The sequence below is a fragment of the Balaenoptera borealis genome, assembly GCF_965194805.1.
Source record: "Balaenoptera borealis genome assembly, chromosome: 6".
NCBI lineage: Eukaryota > Metazoa > Chordata > Mammalia > Artiodactyla > Balaenopteridae > Balaenoptera > Balaenoptera borealis.
Genome location: NC_138863.1, coordinates 68,580,128 through 68,598,628, shown reverse-complemented (window position 1 = coordinate 68,598,628; position 18,501 = coordinate 68,580,128). Strand labels below are relative to the sequence as shown.

The 18,501-nt window shown below is 37.6% G+C and overlaps 1 protein-coding gene and 1 long non-coding RNA gene across 8 annotated transcripts in view; one reads left to right on the top strand and one right to left on the bottom strand.

Moving 5' to 3' along the window:
• FIGN (fidgetin, microtubule severing factor) overlaps window positions 1-18,501 on the bottom strand; it is a 130,488-nt gene that overhangs the window by 10,398 nt on the left and 101,589 nt on the right. For 5 of the 6 annotated variants that reach the window (XM_082395292.1, XM_082395290.1, XM_082395293.1 and 2 more), the window contains one exon: window positions 1-6,992. This exon is cut by the window's left edge and continues 10,398 nt beyond it. In XM_082395292.1, coding sequence (XP_082251418.1) covers window positions 4,738-6,984 — 2,247 coding nt within the window. In that variant the 5' untranslated portion in view covers window positions 6,985-6,992 and the 3' untranslated portion in view covers window positions 1-4,737. Of the gene's footprint in view, window positions 6,993-7,726; window positions 7,885-18,501 lie in introns of those variants that run through there. The other variant, XR_014245550.1, reaches the window with a different exon arrangement.
• LOC309630288 overlaps window positions 1-18,501 on the top strand; it is a 148,544-nt gene that overhangs the window by 44,141 nt on the left and 85,902 nt on the right. The gene's annotated exons all lie outside the window — the stretch shown is intronic.

Genomic DNA, 18,501 nt, shown 5'->3' with positions numbered 1-18,501 from the left:
TTTGAATATATTTCAGATGAAAAAAGAAAAACAAAGAAATGAATATTCTCTAGCAACTGTATATAATCCACAAGGAAACACAGAGAGAGAGAGAGAGAGAAAGAAAGAGAGGGAGGGAGAGAAAGAGGGAGAAAGAGACGGGGAGGGAATGAGAATGAGTTTTAAGCCTGGAAATAAACTTTAGTTTTTTTTGTATCATAGGACAACAAAAAAGAATGAATGTGCTCCCAACCTTGGTGTACTACAGAACCATTTTATAAATATTTAACATTCTATAGGACTGATTCATGTAGTCTCACACAACTCTGTGGCAAGGCTGACCCATGCTGCCGACATTCTACATATCACTGAGACAGGGAGGTGAAATTTTCCTGCTTTCAGTCTAATTGTCTTTGACAATTGCAGTGCCTAGTGCTACACTGCTTGTGTTGTATTTAAAAACAGGAAAGAGGAGAGACTTGTTCATTAAAGATGCAGTATCCCTGGTTCACACAAATGCATCTGGCAGGTTCAAAATCGAATGTCAACCAGAGGTCTTAGCAGAGTGTGAGCTTCAGTTCATGTGTGGGTTAGTCACAAGTACAGCTGGTTTTGAATTCTGAAATACTAATAGCTCCATGTTTGCTAATGTGCTTCATATGAAAATCAGGTGATTCAACAACTGAAAGCTTTACTTTTCAAAAGAAAAAACATATTAAAACACTTTGAATTGTAAAGTGGTCATGTATATCTCTGCATATATGAAGAGAGGAAGTAACCAGTTGCTTCTGAGTAATGTAAAATAGTCAGTTTTAAAGTTCACATAGTTGGTGGTGAAAACAGCACACATACCACATACATACACACACAAACATACACGCTAATTATATATATATATATGTATATATATATTAGAACTTTAGTGGCCTCAATAGTTCAACAAACTGTGTCCCTTTCACTTTGCAAAATAATTTCAATGATCATGATACCCAATTCTTGCTAAAAAAAACATGAGAATGAGATTATAGAAGTAACTTTCTGCTTGGAGTTAGACACATTTTCAGAGAAAAAAATTCTAAATGCCTCTAGGACGTATTTTCCAACCCACAAATATATTTAAATTTACAAAGACCTATTGTGGGAATTAATTTGGACTTTTTTTGGATGTATTCTTTTGAAAACTGCGTAGCCAAGTACTATGCAACCAGTGTAAATTGACCTTGGTATTTTACATAGCATAGCCTCTGGATAGCTTTTTTCACTTGCCCAGATGGTGTTTGGCCTATGTATTTTAGTGGAATGGTTTATTTTCTCCTTGATAGGTTTCAAATGCACAAGAAAACATTATACCCGTCTATCTGCATTTGAGTAGAATACAAACTGACTAATAGATAAACATTCTGTGTGAAAGTAAATAGCCTTATACTGCCTTCACATTCCATTGATCAGCTCAGTCAGCAAATTTTTCTGTATTGTCACTAATGTTCTAAATATTTTGGTGAGAAGCATGCCAGAAGTGTAAATTTTCCATTCGTGTCACACATAAGGTCATTATGAACTACCTCTTGAATTTCTATTGATCCTTCTACTGAAGTAGTTTCCTTCACTTCCTTTTTGTCCCTGTTGGAAATGTTATTGCAGTTGTGAAGAAGGGAATTAGGGGCTGTTAAGTGGACTGGCTCAAATCCCCTGGCCAGACAGCAAGAGACTTGGACTGGCTCATTACCTTACCTTCATTAGTAGCCTTCTCCAAATTCTTAGCAGTCAGAAAGAGTCCAAGACTATGAAGCCCCATTACTCAGTTGTACCATCACTGATTGTGCATGTTCACTTCTCAGGATGTGGTACCCCACCCCCCTCCCCAAGCTCCAGAAAAGGTGGTCAGAAAAGAGCTCATTATTAGCCTAGTCCATAGAAGAGCTCATAATGCTGCCATGCAGAATCAAAGACTCACAGGACAGCACTACCTACTCAAAGGTCAGCATTATCTCCCCCAACAGATCTTCATTTCTTCAGCATGCCCAATTTCCTGAGATCAAATCCTAGAATTTGTGAGGCTAAATGAAATTCACACACAACTTCAGCTTCTGCCTAAATACCTGGATTTTTGGCCACTGGTATCTCAAAGTAATTTTTAAGTCATTTAAAGCTAAAAGCCAATATGCATGACTTTATTTTCAGTTTTATAAATGAGTGTAAAACACAATAGTGCAGTCATATATTTGGCATTAACTCTTACTAGCCACGAAAATGTGGGTCAATACTGGATTTTCCAAAGTTGTCTAAGTAAGATTGGGTTTGTCAAAACTTGCCAGTTGCTTTCAAGTGAACACAGAATGTTGGCGGAAATGAAATGTGACGTCCAAAAGACTGAAAATAGGTCAGCACCGTGCAAAAATAAACTTGTCAGTGAGATCAATATGAACCTACAGGTTAATGGGGATATTAGAATTTCCTTACAATAAGGGATATGTTCAGGGTAGAGCCAGAACACGATTGTAGTGTTTATTCACTTGTGAAAAGCAGAGGACGTACTTAAATATTATTTTTTGTATCCTTAATGAAAGGCACTGCTTTTTAATATGGAATATTTATATGTAAGAACAGTTTTAATTGATAGAAAATCATAGTAAGTTAAACTCTGGTTCATTTGCTCAGTTTTTAGCAACAAGAAAAATAAGAAAAAAGGGGAGTAATGATCAAGCATCATAAAATTTCAGAAATATCATCAAGTCCTTCATTAGCTTTCTCTATGTTAAGTGTTTCAGAGAATTTGACATTGTGGATGAAATCAGTAAAAAAAAAAAAAATTTGAAGGAAAACAAAACAATAACAGAAAGACCTTTCTTAGGGCTTCTCATTGCATTTATTTAAAATTTTAAAAAACGTACATCACTTTTTGAATACATAAAATGCCAGTGCTTTGCAACAGTTTTGTTACTGCATCTCTCAACTAAAAAAAGGAAGGAAAAAAAAAAAAAAAACCAGGAAAAATACATTCAAAAAGCCAGGCTGTTCTGCTTATGCACGGGCAGTGGCTTTGGAAGGCTACAGCCTACACCGTGTCTGTTCAGAGGCATTGCCAAACATCAGTCAGCTAGCAATGAAAAGTTGCACATAAAGCATTAAAGGATACAAAGAACAACTTGGTGGGGAGCAGGAGAGGAATGGGAAATTGAGAAAAATGCCACATATGCTGTTGGGGTGAGGGTGGACTTAGGCGGACGTGAGCATGAAGACTGATGTTTTTTGGAAACTAGATTTATGGGAAAAGATGGAAGAAAACAAAGTAGCATGTTTGGCAAGCTATATTTGTGTGTGTGTGTCTACTTCCAATTTTCTACTTGACTTTCCAAGAGAAATGTAACAAAACTGAGGTAGAAATGAATGTGGGAGCACTACAGCCCAGAAGATTTCAAAATGAGAAGCAAAATTGCACTGACAAGAGAGGAGTCAAGAAGGAGGGGGGACGTAGATATATTCTTTGCGGATATATAAGTTGGTTGGTTGTTTTCTGTATTTATTTGTTTGCTTGTTTGTTTTGGTTGCTATCTTCTGCATTCTGTCAAACAGCGCGGCAAGCCTATAAGCTAGATTAGTGAATAGGATGACACCATTCCCAGCAGTTTCAGAGAGAACTTGCAAATCACCACCACCATTACCAGCTCTGCAGGAAAAGGCAGTCCTAGTTTTTAGGTACTGTGACTTTCAGGGTCCTAAACAGGTCTTGTGGCTGACTGTTCTAGACACTAACACAAACTGAATAAGTAGCTTTCCATTAACCAGTGTACCTTCTAAGAACATTTTCACTTCATTATCAAGGAGCAATGTACGAAGAACTCTTGCAGGTATTTATATAAAGAATTATTCTGCTCTGGTCAATTCCCCATAATTAGTGAAAGAACCTTTAAAAAAAAATCCTTCCATTTTTACTTTAAGTTGTAAATATTCAGTTGTATCACACTCAGTATTTTTCTGGATACATTCAAAGTAATTTTCCTTGCTATTTTCCAATTGTTGAGGTAAACATACATTTTAATATAAAGTAACATTGAAGCCTATCCCATTACTCTCAGCAGTACATAGTGCTTTCAACACATTCCTTTGAGGTACTGTACAAATCACAATCACTTTCCTGAGTTTTTGCAGACAAGAACATTAAAAGAAATGAACTGCAGAAATTAAGGTCCAGATTACCGTTACCCTGTTTTACCTGTTCTTAGCTTAATACTGCAGAACAGACAGGATTGAGGAATACTGTTGCTCTTAAAATGGCAAAAATCTGGTTTTCTGTCGAAACACAACCATTCATCTCTTTAGTCCAATAATGTTTGAAGTTAAAGCTCTTTATATTAGCACATGCCACCAATGTAATTGTGAGGCAAACAAAAAATAAAGCACCACTCCAGGCACTTGACAGCAACTAAATCTCGAGAACAGCAGAATGGAATCAACACACGAGGTTCATGTCCTTCTGAAATCAACACACTTGCACCTTGCTCCTTGGTGAGTGTTGTCTAGCTTGAACCGAACTGAGCATCAGCAGATGCTTTATGTCATCTGGGGCTTTCAAATCAGAAGCTCTCATTGGATGCATTTTTCCTCCAAATCTACCCTGACTCTAAAGATGCAACTTAATCGTCTTCTTCCCCAGTACCCTTTGCAATTTAAACACTACTGGAAAGGGGCTCTATACCCTATGTAGCAGGTTTTATGTGTGTGTGCCAACATTCATTACATTTTTTTTTAAAGAAGTTATCACTGACTGCAACCAAACATTTTGTTCCATTCAACATACATATCAAGCTCTTTTTGAGATATGCTAGGCTGAATCTTGCAGAAAGCATTTTCAAAGTCTTGATATGTAACGGGTCTCAACTGGCTGGGCATAATGGCTGAAAGGTCTGTGGCCGGCATGGCATGGAGAGGGCCCACCGCTGCTTCCTGACACAAATGAGCCACGTCTAGTCCAGAAAAGCCTTCTGTGCGCTGGACGAGCAGTGCAAACTCCTTGTCATTGAGACAGTAATTGTGCTGTGAGAGCAGTTGTACTATTATCTGGTGCCTCGCTGTGCTGTCAGGAAGTGGGATTAAAAGTCGTTTCATGAAGTACCTCCGAAGAGATTCATCTATGTCTTCTGGTTTACTGGTGGCACAAATTACTACGATTTGGTCCTCAGCCGAAGTTAGTACAGTGTCCAGCTGCATCAGGAATTCGGTTCTCATCCGACTGACTGGACTGTGCTCCTCACTCACTTGAGAGGAGAGAAGCATGTCAATGTCACTGACAAAAATCACCGAGGGCTGGCGACACCTGGCCACAAGGAAAGAGGCATGGATAATTTTCTCTGCTTCTCCTAACCACTTGGCGATAAGTCCAGAACCAGCAATTTTGAAAAACGTGGCCCCCAGCTGACTAGCTATGCATCTGCCCAATAATGTTTTGCCTGTTCCCCGAGGTCCAAATAAAAGGATGCTCCGAGGCAAGGCCGTCAGTCCACTGAATGCATCTGACCTCAACACTGGCCATAAAACCTCCTCTTTAATGACAGCCTTTACCAGGTCGAGACCAGCAATGTCATTCCAGTCCACTGGCGGTCCTTGGGTGATAATCTCGTTGGTTACCAGGTCAATGAGGTGCGTGTCAGTATTCTTCAGTTGCTCGTCCACAGAGTGGTTGGATGAGGTAGCTGCACGGAGCCCAGGGCCTTGCATTGGATGGGAGAGGAGCTGCCTGTGCTCATCCCCACGCTCACTCATTACTGGTGAAGTGTACTTCCCGAAGGATTCACTGGATCTTGATCCCAATGAATTTTTAGCAGTACTGTAGGAAGGAGGGGTCAGAGCCCTACTGGACTGGCTGCTGAATTTCCTTTGCTGTTCAGAGGACATTAGCTGCTTCGTTGGCTTAAATGCTAAGGATGATGTTTCAGCACTTCTGTCAAAGCCATTCCCCCGATTTGAGTTTGAAATGCTGTTGTCGGGCATTCTGTACATAGGACTCTGGGTAGATCTCTGTTGGCCATAGCTGTAATTTCCATAACTGGAGTCCATGTCTCCTTGCCCTGCCATATAGAAAGCTTTCCTTTTGAGAGAACTTGCCGAACTGTTTGTCAGAGCCGCGGGTGCGATAGGTGTCAAACCATGACCCTGGTAGGTGTAGCCAGGAACAGTGGTGGGGGGCAGGGGGGTGGGAGCAGGAATTCCTGAAGGCAGGTATGCTGAAGGAGGAGGGGGTGCACCCCCAGGGCTGTACCCAGATCCCACAGCAGTATGAGGAGGATAGCTAGCAGAGGGATAGCTGTAACTGGAGAGGTTAGAAGTCCCATTGTAGCCTGGGACCAGGGCTGGTGGCGGCGGAGGAGGAGGTGGTGGCTGTAGGAGCCCAGAGCTATGCAAGGGAGAAGGATGAGGTGAAGGAAGTGCAGGTGCTGGCTGGCTGCTGTAAGTAGAATGCAAATATGAGCCGTTGTATCCTGGGGCATATTCCTGAGATGGGAGCCCTGTATGAAGACTAGGTACAGTGTGGCTTCCACAGGTACTACTTGAATAACTAGGCTCTGTCAGGTTGCTGGCCACCCCAGGAGAGCTCCCTATACTTGCAGAGACATCTGCTGGAGGGAGGGCTGAACTGACTCCAGCTTTGCTGGCAGTGATAACATCCGGAACACAGTTCATGGGATAAACAGCGTCTGAATTCAAGGAAGGCTGCCACGGTTCGCTTTCATTTTTCCGACCGTTCACTAGTCCTGATGGTGCATCGGAGTAGTTGCTGAGTACAGGTCGGTCCACGGGGCCTTCCAAAATGCCAGAATACTTCTCTGCATATTTTTTTAGTAGGTTGGATGCAGTCAGAGCAGATATGTCATCATTTGCCCAGGCATACTGGTAGGTGCGCTGCAGATGACCTCTGTAAGCTTCAACTTTGTGGGCGGGAGACCGAGTGGTGGAGGTGATGTCAAAGTGCTGTTCTGGCCACTGGGCATGCTCTGGCGTCCACTGCATCTTCAAGCCTAAAGATTTGGGGGGGAAAAAGTTAATTTACTTAGATACTCATCAGAACTGTTAAAGCTTTTTCCCCCAACTTCTTTTGTTACCTATTATTTTCCGCCAATGATAGTGACATTATCAAGGATTTCCATAGTTTATAATACCTGTTATGGTCTCTACAATGCATATACTTTAAAAGGGACTGAATTTCAACCCTGTATAAAAAGTAAACAATTTAAATGAAAACCCTGTATAAAATTTCAACCCTGTATAAAAAGTAAACAATTTAAAGAAAACTTTCAACCCTGTATAAAAGTAACTTCAACCCTGTATAAAAAGTAAACAATTTAAATGAAAACTCTGTAGGAGACCTACATTTTTTTCATTTTTAAGTAATAAGTAAATTTATTTCTGCTAAGCCTATCAAGTTACTTGCTACACACACACATAGAAACATGTATGTACACACACATTCCTGTCAAATTAGAATTCAATCACAGGTTCTTACAATAAAATATGCATACATTTAAAATATCTAGCACGTGAGAGTGTTAACATGTGCGATATCTAGCTATCCTGTCTCTTCACATCACAGTTTCTGTTTTATATTTTAACCAATATAAAAATGAGACACAGCTGACAGATCACATCTAGGACACCTCTCTTATTTGGTACTGAACACCTAGTTAGCACAGTATAATGCTCCCTGCGCAGAACAATATGACACAGACATAGCAGGTCATTCCATAATCCAACTCTCATCTAAAGTGGTCCACGACAGTTTCAAATCTGCTTCGTGGAGTGCAGCAAAGCAATCTCCCAGGCAGCGCTCCATCGCTTTCATCGCACAAAGCCTACAACTCGGTATGAATTACAACTGGCTCCTTTCTGCCTCTCAGTCCTGTTGTTGAAACTCTGAAAAAAAAAAACAAGCATCACTTGTCTGTCGGTCTTCTAGCTAGCATTCTCCCTTCTTCTCTTATCATCTTTCCCTCTGCCTTACAGCCTCCAAGGTACTGAGGTTGGGGGGGTGGGGTGGGAAATATATATATGTGAAGTGGGGGAGATAAAGAGAGAGGAAGGAAGCAGGTAAAAGGGAAGATAAGAACAGAGAGAATCTGGATTCTAACTCTTTACATTTATGGAAAGCAGTGTGTGGCATAAACTCGAAGAGTACAACTAGAAAATGAGATGCTATGTGTAACTCTATCATCTGCTAGATTACTAACCGAAGCACGGTGACTATGTAGCAAACTATACAAGAGTATTTTCTCATTATGAAGCAGTCAGAATGAGAGAATCATTTGAATTTTACAGTTTAAAGAGAGACCTTAGACATTGCCTTATTTCCCTCATTAGGGAACCAGTACCCAAAGGGATTTATAATGTACCCTCGAGGACTCACATATAGTTAGTTACAGAAGAGCACTGGAACCCTGTTCTATTTCCCAGTGCTGGTTCGTCCTATTCTAATCTCTGCTTGATTGGAACACTTCCTATTCTGATACAGCTGTATTAAGCAGGCCTCCTTAATCTCCTTTGTATTATGGTAAGTGAATTTTGCAAACTCTCTTGTGCCCTCTGGCAGAGATTCCTTGATAAGAAGGAGTTCTGGTCTAAATGAAGCATCTGTGGCATCAGCTCCCTTCTGAATTACTGCAGTCTATTTTGACAGCTCCTACCCGCTTCTGCTTTCCTCCTCCAACCCCTTTAGCTCTTCATTGCCTGACTTTGGCTCCTGACATGGCCGGCTTTGACTTACTGAGCTAAACTGAACGTATCACAGAGTTTGGTAACAGAATGGCATGTTGATTCCCTTCTGACTCCCTCTTCCTTGCTTGCAAAACCACTGCACCAGACACTGGAAGTTAATTAGCAGGATGATGCTGTGCTAATTGTGTTAATTTACAAGGTTTCAGTCAAAGAGAATCATGCCAGGGCCGGCACTGCTGTCATGCTTCTGACTTAATGATTAAGAAATACTGAAAACAAGGTGGGAAAGATTGCAGTAATTACATAATAAATGAATAAAGCAACAGGATTCATTTGCAAATATATTTTACTGCAGTTGTACTCATTTGCATTTGGATTTTTAAAAAGGATCCATGTAGATATTCATTGGCAAATCACCATCTCAATTAAATTAACTCTGCTGCACTGTATAACTTAATCAAGCTCCATATATATATATATATATCTATCTATCTATATATATATCTATATATAGATAGATATATATATATATCTTTTTGAGTAAAAATACTAAACACCTTACTTCTCCTGTATATGCAACAGAGTCTTCACTTTCCTTTCCTTCATCTCCCCCCAAATCTTCATGTTTCTCTTTTAAAACTATTTAAAAAAATAATCTCTTCAATTGGAAAGAACATATTATAAAATCCTGATGAAGTGCAGCTTGCATCATTTCATGCAGAGGAACTCTGGGGGGGCCTTCTAGGAAGAACTAAAGTGATATTCTTAATTGTTTCTGCTTTCTCAATCATTACTTTTTAAGGGGGAGAAAAACACACCGCAAAATGGGTGAAATGACCGAGACCACACTTAAAGGGGAAAAGATGCAATTTTAATGAAGCAGCATTTCAGGAATCATACTTTCATTAAATTCAACTGGAAATTATTAAGAGCAAATCACCAGGAACCAATCGCAAGTAATCAGTATCTAAATTCTTCTAGTGTCATGGGATTTACTTCAAGCCTTATAAAAAGGAGAGAATATTAATGTGACTGTAATGTAGAACTGTCTAAAAGACCTACAGATTCATTAGTCCTGTAAATTATTTCCAGGGAATTTCTATTAGGATTTTTTTTCTTTAAAAGATTATCAAAATACAGAGTTGAGAAAATAAGAAAACATGTATGCTATGAGTAGGAATTTAATTAGATGGATACAGAAGAAACATGAATAAATGTCTTTAAAAGAGGTCTCAGAAAATAATTTAGGAGTCACAGACAATGGAATTTACCACAAACACAACACACAACACTCACACACACACACACACACACACACACACACACACACACACACACACCCCATAAAAGGGTCTGGCTTCCTTTCAGTTAGCTGAGCTAAGCCATTGTTGGCATTAGTTAACAAACATACATAACAAACATGATTTAAAAAAAAAATTGCCCCTTAAAAAAAATGAAACTGCTTTAGCTTTAGAGTAATTATTTTAAAAAACAACCAAAAAGGGCAACTTTCACCTTTATTGGATTAAAATTTTCCTTGTAAATTAATCATTTGTAAAATACATGCAACAAATGATTTTAGTAAGTTATAATCACTGTAAAAGACAGGAATATATAATAAAGTTTAAATAAAATAGGTTGGCCAGTTTCACTGCATAGAGAAATGCATAGTTTAACTGCATAAACTCTAGCAAAAATAATTAAATTTCATAAGATTTCTGTTTCATCTGAAATTAAATAAAGATCCTATCAAAATTATCTATTTGGGGCTTCCCTGGTGGTGCAGTGGTTGAGAATCCGTCTGCCAATACAGGGGACACGGGTTTGAGCCCTGGTCCGGGAAGATCCCACATGCCACGAAGCAACTAAACCTGTGCGCCACAACTACTGAGCCTGCACTCTAGAGCCCGCGAGCCACAACTACTGAAGCCTGTGCACCTAGAGCCCACACACTGCAACAAGAGAAGCCACCGCAATGAGAAGCCCGTGCACCACAATGAAGAGTAGGCCCCGCTCACTGCTACTAGAGAAAGCCCACGTGCAGCAATGAAGACCCAACGCAGCCAAAAACAAACAAATAAATAAATTTATATTTTTAAAAAGTTATCTATTTGGAAAAATTACTGGATACACTAGTAATTGCCTTTTGATTCTCATGCTATTTTTGGATATGCTTACCAAGATAATTGAAAGTTTATTTATTGATGCATACTAAATAACAACCTAAGCAGGGCTGCAAAAGTTAAGATTAAGCTTTCATTAAATAACCTTAAGGGGACAGAATTATTCACATCCCCTGAAACATGAGTATTTATCCAGTGCTTTAAAATCATTAATAGTATTTGAAAGTATAAATTAATAGTTAAACCATAAGCTAGTTCCTAATATTAGTAGGAACTGAAGAAGCCCGTGTTCAGGAGAGTGTTCTGGTCTTAGGAGGACAAAGAGCTTTTTCACCAGTTTCTTGAATTTTAATACTAATTGGAAGTAGAACTAAACTTGTTGTCATTGTTATTATTATTGTTCTATTTATTTGTGGCGATATTTCTGATGTGAAATGTAAGCAAAATGTGGAGCCAAATGTTCTTTGAACAAAATATCATGCTCCCTTTGATTACATTGCTGTTATCTGTAAGAAGCAGCACATGCGTGTCACTTAACTTAGCACCCAAATAATAAGATGGGTTTTAAAAACAGTTCTTATATGGTTTCTCTTTGGAACATGAAGAGAAAAACCTCAGAAACAATACTATTTTAACATTATTAGAAACATGACTCCAGAACAATAACTCCCACTGCTGTTTAGAAACAGCTTAAATATTAGGTACAATAAAAATTCAGAAAACAGTAGAAGGTAAGAAAAATAGTTCCTCAAGACAATTGAAGAATTGTTCCAAAACATCAATTTTCATTTTTGAAAGGATTAGAAAATTCTTAATACAGCTGGCAAATTTCACAATGCAATGTGTTTATTTTTAAAATATATAATTTAATAGAAAGCTGCTTTTAAGATACTTTAACATAAGTGTGCACAAGGATGACAGATACTACAGTAAAAAGCCTGAGTATTTTATTTTATTGTTATAGGATGAATTTATGTATATATAAATGAACAAGTCTATATTTCCCAAGAAACCGGACAGTTTGGATAACATTTTTTCATTCTTATCATTACTGACCATTTTATAACTTAGGTTTAATTACTAAACAGTTGCTGCCTCATTGCTCTACTTCTTCCATTCAACTCTTTAACTATTTTGAAGCAAAACAACTGTGGCATCCTTCAAAGTTCTGTCACAGCTTCAAAATGATAAAGACACTGTTATATAGAAAAATGAAGGACATAAAAACAACTTTCAGAATAGGAGGAAATTGGGAATAAAAGACTAGGTCTTCTAGAATCGATTTTTAGCACACATTCATGGAAAAATTAAGACACTCACTACCGCAACCCCTTACCCCAACACAGGTATGCTATTCAGAAGTTCATGAGGTCTATAAAAGCGGCTCTCTTCTACAAGGTTCCCATAGGGTAATTCTGGCTGTTAGGGACTCTGCTTTCATTTGTAGGTTTTCTCAGACTTCCTAAGGGCAGAGACCTGAGGCAAACACCTGCAGGCATGGCAGGCTTGCTCTAGGAAAGCTGCACAGTGCTCACACAGGCCTGCACGACATCACTACACCTATTACACTCCTTTGGGCTATCGTGCCTCTGAACCTCTCATTATCATTTTTAAAAATATATATATTTTTTTAAATTGAACACCATATTTACCAAGATTCTCTCTAGAAAAAATCACTACTGGGGTAAATACAATAAAGTAATTATAATAGTTTACTTACTGCCCCCTCAGCCTAATAATGCAACAGATTTATCATCTCCTACGTAGGAAATGGCCAAACTAACACATAGAACATTCAGAATTTCAAGTAGAGAGTAGCAAATTCATTGGCTAAAAAATAAGAGTCTTCTGAGAGAGGGCCTACAAACTTCCTGATACTGAAAACTGGCCCTACACAATAACTACTGACCTTTATCCTTCAAGGGGAGTGATGACCGATCAAAATGTTTCAGCAGACTAAGCAGCATTCTCCTTTCGTGTACCGACCCTCATACGCCAAGAGGCCAACACAGCAGTATCTAGTATTACCTGTTCTAATCTATTTGATCTGAAATCTTCCTTAGTCCATTTCCCAATCATTCCTAGCCTAAAAATGTGATGTCATATTTAAAAGTAATATCAGGGGAAAAGTGAGGGGAAGAAGCACAGAAATTATATATTCTCCTTAACCTATTTCAATAGGTTCCATCTTCAGAACACCAAAATGAAAAGTCCTGTATAAGCTGAATATGACACAGGGACTGTTAATCTTAATTAGTCAACAAATTGAGGGCCTGCTGTGTGTAAAGCCTTGTGGTTCAATGCTAAGAAATTACATCAAGGGAATCCGTTTACCAGACAATGAAACTTTTCCAGGTTCTGCATTCTTTATAATTTCACATTCTAAATTCCCTTAGACTCTTTGATTTTAGAGATTAAGGGAACTTTCAAATGACCTAGTCCCCAGTCCAGACAGCCTCCGTTACAGGTTTAGTACTTCACTTATCGTGGTATACTGTGGGGTTGAGCGCTATTTTGTCTAACACAGTGTTTTATTTGGAGGCATTACTAGATTGTTGGGATAGAAAGGGACTGGAGAAAACATAAAGAAGACCCTAGAATTTTGTTTGAAGAGTGAATAACCCAAGCTTGAGGTTCAGGCCACTGGCCCTGATCCATGCCATCATTTATTTGTTCTAATCCTGGTGAAATCACATAAGCATATCATACTCACTTTTTTCAGCCATAAAATATGGACAATAATGGTATCATATACCTTACTCGATTGTTATTAAGGTTACCTAAAGCAGTAATATTTGTGAAAATATTTTCCAACTGTAACCTGCTACACAAATATTTCTTCTTATGCTTTTATTTTGAAAAAGCCAGAGATGCATTAAACACAAAACAAAACTGACTAGACAGAAAAAAACTAAAATCACTCCTAGAATTTATAAATCACTTTTTCTTCAACCTCTGGACAGCTACTGAAAAGGAAATTTTCCAGTGGGAATGTTGGTTATAAGAAAGGTATAGAAATTCTTTCATACTCAGCAAAACACAGAGCATGATCTCCTTAATCAAAAAGCTGTCAAAAATTCAAAATATTTTTATGCTATTTATTCTTAATGGTATTTGTGAGTCAACATTGTAGAGACCACAGCTAAGAAACAATAGAGGTTTAAAACCAGTTAAGGATGATCTGAAAACCCAGTCTCAAAATAAGATATTCTAATTATATAGCAATACTGTCAAAGATTTTTCTCTTTAAATCACACTTTCACACCTCAAGAATCCAAATTATAATACATTTTGCAGCAAATTACTCCCTCCCCCTATTCCACGTTATTTGCATAAAGCAATCCTTTTTAACAATCACAAAGGCATTTCTGGCTAAATGGTCCTTGGTAAATATAGTTTAAATACCTCACCTTCTAACATAGAGAAATTGCCACCTGACAGCCTGAAGGCAGCATGTAACCTGTAACTATATTTCATTTGGCCAGCACAGAGTTTTAAAAATCAGTCAATTTTATATAAAAGAATCTGTAGTTCCATATTTCCCACTTTTTCAAGACAAGTTGAATGATCTTACACTAGACCTCATTCTTGCCTGGCAACAGTTGCCTGAATCTGAGGTCCAGTTGCCCCCTCTAGACATGGCATGCCCTCTCCATTTTGTCATGATGTTCCCACTCTCTATTACAACATCAGGTATTTTTATAGTATCTACTGGTCACATATGCAATTAAAATTATGACTTCACTCTGAAGCTTCAAGCTCCAGTTTTTTCACTTAAGTACATTTTCCTGAAAACTAGCTAGTGCTTTAAAACTTAAAAAAATAGTAGTGCCTTTAGATTAAAAATTTTCCAAATACTATTTATTATGTCATTCCTGCCCTGCTACTCAAAGCACAGGAAAAATATTTGATATTTCCCTTGTTGATTCAGTGTCACTAGTACAACAGTGTAAAATGAGAAACGATTGCTTTAAAAAACTGGTTTCCAGATTGCTGCTGTTTCAGCGTTCCCCCCTTTGCTCTGATTTGTTAGATACTTTTTCTAGCTGTTTTCCATGTCAGTCTCCACCATTCCTAATATGCTCCCTGAATATGCCATAGGTTCTGACTCCACAAACCAAGACTTCATTTAATAGTAATAGTCAATCATGACCTCTACTACAACTTTTGAGACATTAAGTTACTCCAAAGTTATGCTTCTTATTTCTTATAGCAAGTTGCTGGGTAGATGGTATCTGGATAAGCAACTGATCTTGTTCTGTATGTCATCATTTTGAACTTTAAAAGCAAGTATTCAATGTTACAGGGCACCATGACTTGGACTAGAATGGTATATACCCTGTCCTTCAGTTAAATTTGTGGGTAGCTTATGATCTGAATCAGCTTCCCGAGAATGCATTAAATTTTATTCACAGCAACAAAATATTCACTCATCAAAACGTGACCAAGTATAAAAATCTCTATTTTGCCAATATTTCATAATGAGGTTAAAACTTGGTATGCATGGGTCTCATAGGTCATCATTTTTAACATGCAAGTCATATATAAGAGAATGACTTGCATTTATGAGGATGAGTGCATAAGCACTTATGCAAAGAAAATTACACTGATAAAAGAAATATCACTTTTAGGCCACCAGGCTTATGTTCAATACATTACCAAAAGAGCCTATCACTTAAAGCAAACCAAAAATCATAATCATAATTCAAATAAATATTTTTTTTCCTCTGGGGGTCCTAAAATCTCCCATACTCAAATCAAAGTATTCAAGTGAACATATAATCACACTCACATAAAATACATATAGTTTATAGTTCAGATTTATGGGTTTTCTTTTTTAAAGCAAGGGGTAGTTTTACAAAAGCATATGTATACAAATTTTTGAATAATTTTCTAAATCAAGTAAAAAACTGTCCAAAAGTCTGTGTACATCCTACCATAATTCAACAGAATACACAACTATGCATATACATGCAATTTAAAATATACAAACAATTCATAGTCTGAATCTTAGTATTTAGTGTCAGATGTTATCAACTATTGCAAGGGAAAGGATTTGAGGGTTAGTGCGTAAGAGGACTGATTTTCCCATGTTGAGTCAAATGTTATCTTGTTTATTCTACCTCTGTGAATGATTTTAGACAATTTTAATCAGTTTAAATAGTGCTTTGTAGTTAACCTTTAAAGTTGTTACTTTGTGGCCTTTCATTACTCATTCTGTCTCTTCCCTTTTTCCATATACGTTTTCAATCCATTAAGGCCATCTACCCTTCCCCCCCAGTTCTTTCTGTCATACAGAGATCATCAGGACACACCACTTCTGTCCATAGGGACTGCCAGGGCTAATGAATACGTATGTTCTGTGTCACAACAGAGCACTCCCCTTGTTCTGCAGTATCAAACCTCTTATGTGTATAAATAACAGGTGAGCTGTAGCGTGCAGGGATAAATGGGGTTAACACAAACTGAAAGCTCCATGCTAGATTCATAGTATCCAGCCTGTATGACTGATCCAGAAAGAGAAATCCAAATGCCAAAAGTATTGTGCATTTTCTATGTGTTTTGAATCTTTATTTTAAAAAAGGACTCTGCTGAGATAACGTTACCAGCGTCCTAAAAGTCTGAGGTCATTCCAGTTGATTCTCAAGATACTCTTGTGCCATATAAAATAAATTTGCACTTTTAATTAACACAAACTGGGCATGGTACCAACCTTGAATTATGACATGGGTGGTTAATGTCCTCTGTCACACCGCTAAAATGTTATGTTAATCATTATGTGTACATAGTGCTATTCGTAAATAGTTATTTGTGTGTATCTATTCTATTTCAAGTATATAAATGCAAAGCTCAATTTAGTTATATTTAAGGTGAACTACATTCATTTTTGCCCAACATCCCATGCTGATATGGGTCAATTAACAAATTCAGAATCTCCCAAGCCCCACGACCTTGTGTAAGATGGAATCTGCATTCAGCTTCTTTTTGTGTTCCTCTGAAACCTTACTCTAAAAAGACAGTTTACATAAAACAAAATAGATAATTAAGACTGCTTATTTAAATTGGAGGTCTCTCTCACATAATTAGACAAAGGAGTAAGAATATTATTTACATATATGTATACAACTCCAACCATTCTCCTTAAAAACTCTTTGCTTAAGGTAACTCTAAAGTGTGCAAAGCCCAGACAAAACTTGTTTAGGTTATTTATGCATTTTTCTCTTTTTGGCAATCCATGCATTAATTTTTAATGCAATAGCAAAATAGTGCCTTGGACTTTGATAAAAATATTCTATAGTCAGGGCTGGGTGACATAGTGCATTAATTCAGTGTCCTTCACTCCTGGGACCTGTGTATAATTTAGTCCAGCCTGAAGAAAATAACTTTGATCTGAAGGCAATGGAAAAAGCAACGTATGAAATGAGTTTTGGTAGGTTTAGTGTTGTTTTGCCCATATAAGACAACATATGAAGATAAACTGCTTTAGAATACAATCAACATGGTCAAGGATTAAAAGTGAAGAGCTCTTAGTAATAACCGTAGTTTCCTCACCTTTCCATTCTCCCTACCTGGCCACATTCTATGGTTTGGTGAAAAAAACCTGGGCACCACCTATAATTAGGATGCTCTAATTTCCAGATAAACAGAACATTGTTAAAGTGCAGTGTGAATGACAGTCCAGTCATTAGCGCTATTGGCTCTTCCATTTGTAAAAACAAAGAATGCTGCATAATGAGACAAAAGCAGAAGACAGGCTATCAGCATCCTCAAAGAAAGTGGCATTTCCTGTCCTGGAGGGGGTGCCCAACAAAGTAATCCTTGGGGAAAGCTAACAATAGGAGGGACCACAAGCAAAGAAATTGTTTCTTTAGATTCCATCTTGATTGTGCTCTCTATGACAATATTAAACTGCATAGTTTCATCTACTGTTAGAATACATGAGGCCATAAAGAAAAAAAAAAAAAAGTTTAGGTTTTGGCTGAATTGAATAAAATGGTTGCTCCAGTGGCATTTGCCACATGAAATACAGATCCCTTTTCTTTTGCTTATAAATTCTACTTTAATTCCAATCCAACTCTCTTTTGTTGTGAATAAACACAGCTTACTTTGTCTCTAATGTAGCAGTGAAACACAAGGTTGCTCTCAATACTGTCAATAGAATTCAAAGCTGTAAGGATGTTACTTCTATATGGTGAAAACTATTCTACAATTTTATACTTCTTATTGATGATAATGAACTATTTTATTGGCCTCAGTTATGGATAAGCTCCAGTATTTGCTAATAATTTTAAGGAAAAGGAAAAATTTTTTCCAGTCACATTTTTGAATTAGCAGATAGAAATGTAATTTAAAATTTGCTAGTTTTACTTGCTTATGTTAAAAGAGTAAATAAGTCAAATCTTCCTGCTACCTCTTCAAACAGTGTGCATCCTATTTACACAAGTCCCTAAACAACAGGAAAACCAGAACCCTGCGGGTGATACAGGTAGGTTACACAGAAAAATCAAATCTAGGTGCTTACATGTGTATACGAAAGTGTTGTGTCTGTAGTTGTGGAAAGGATATAGAGAAAATGGGGAAAGGTGACAGAGAGAAGGAAAAGAGATTTTTAAAAATACCTTTATCCTAAAAATGATCTGCTTTATTATTTATAATCTCAGAGTCCAAAGCACATTCTAAGTTATTTAACTAGCAT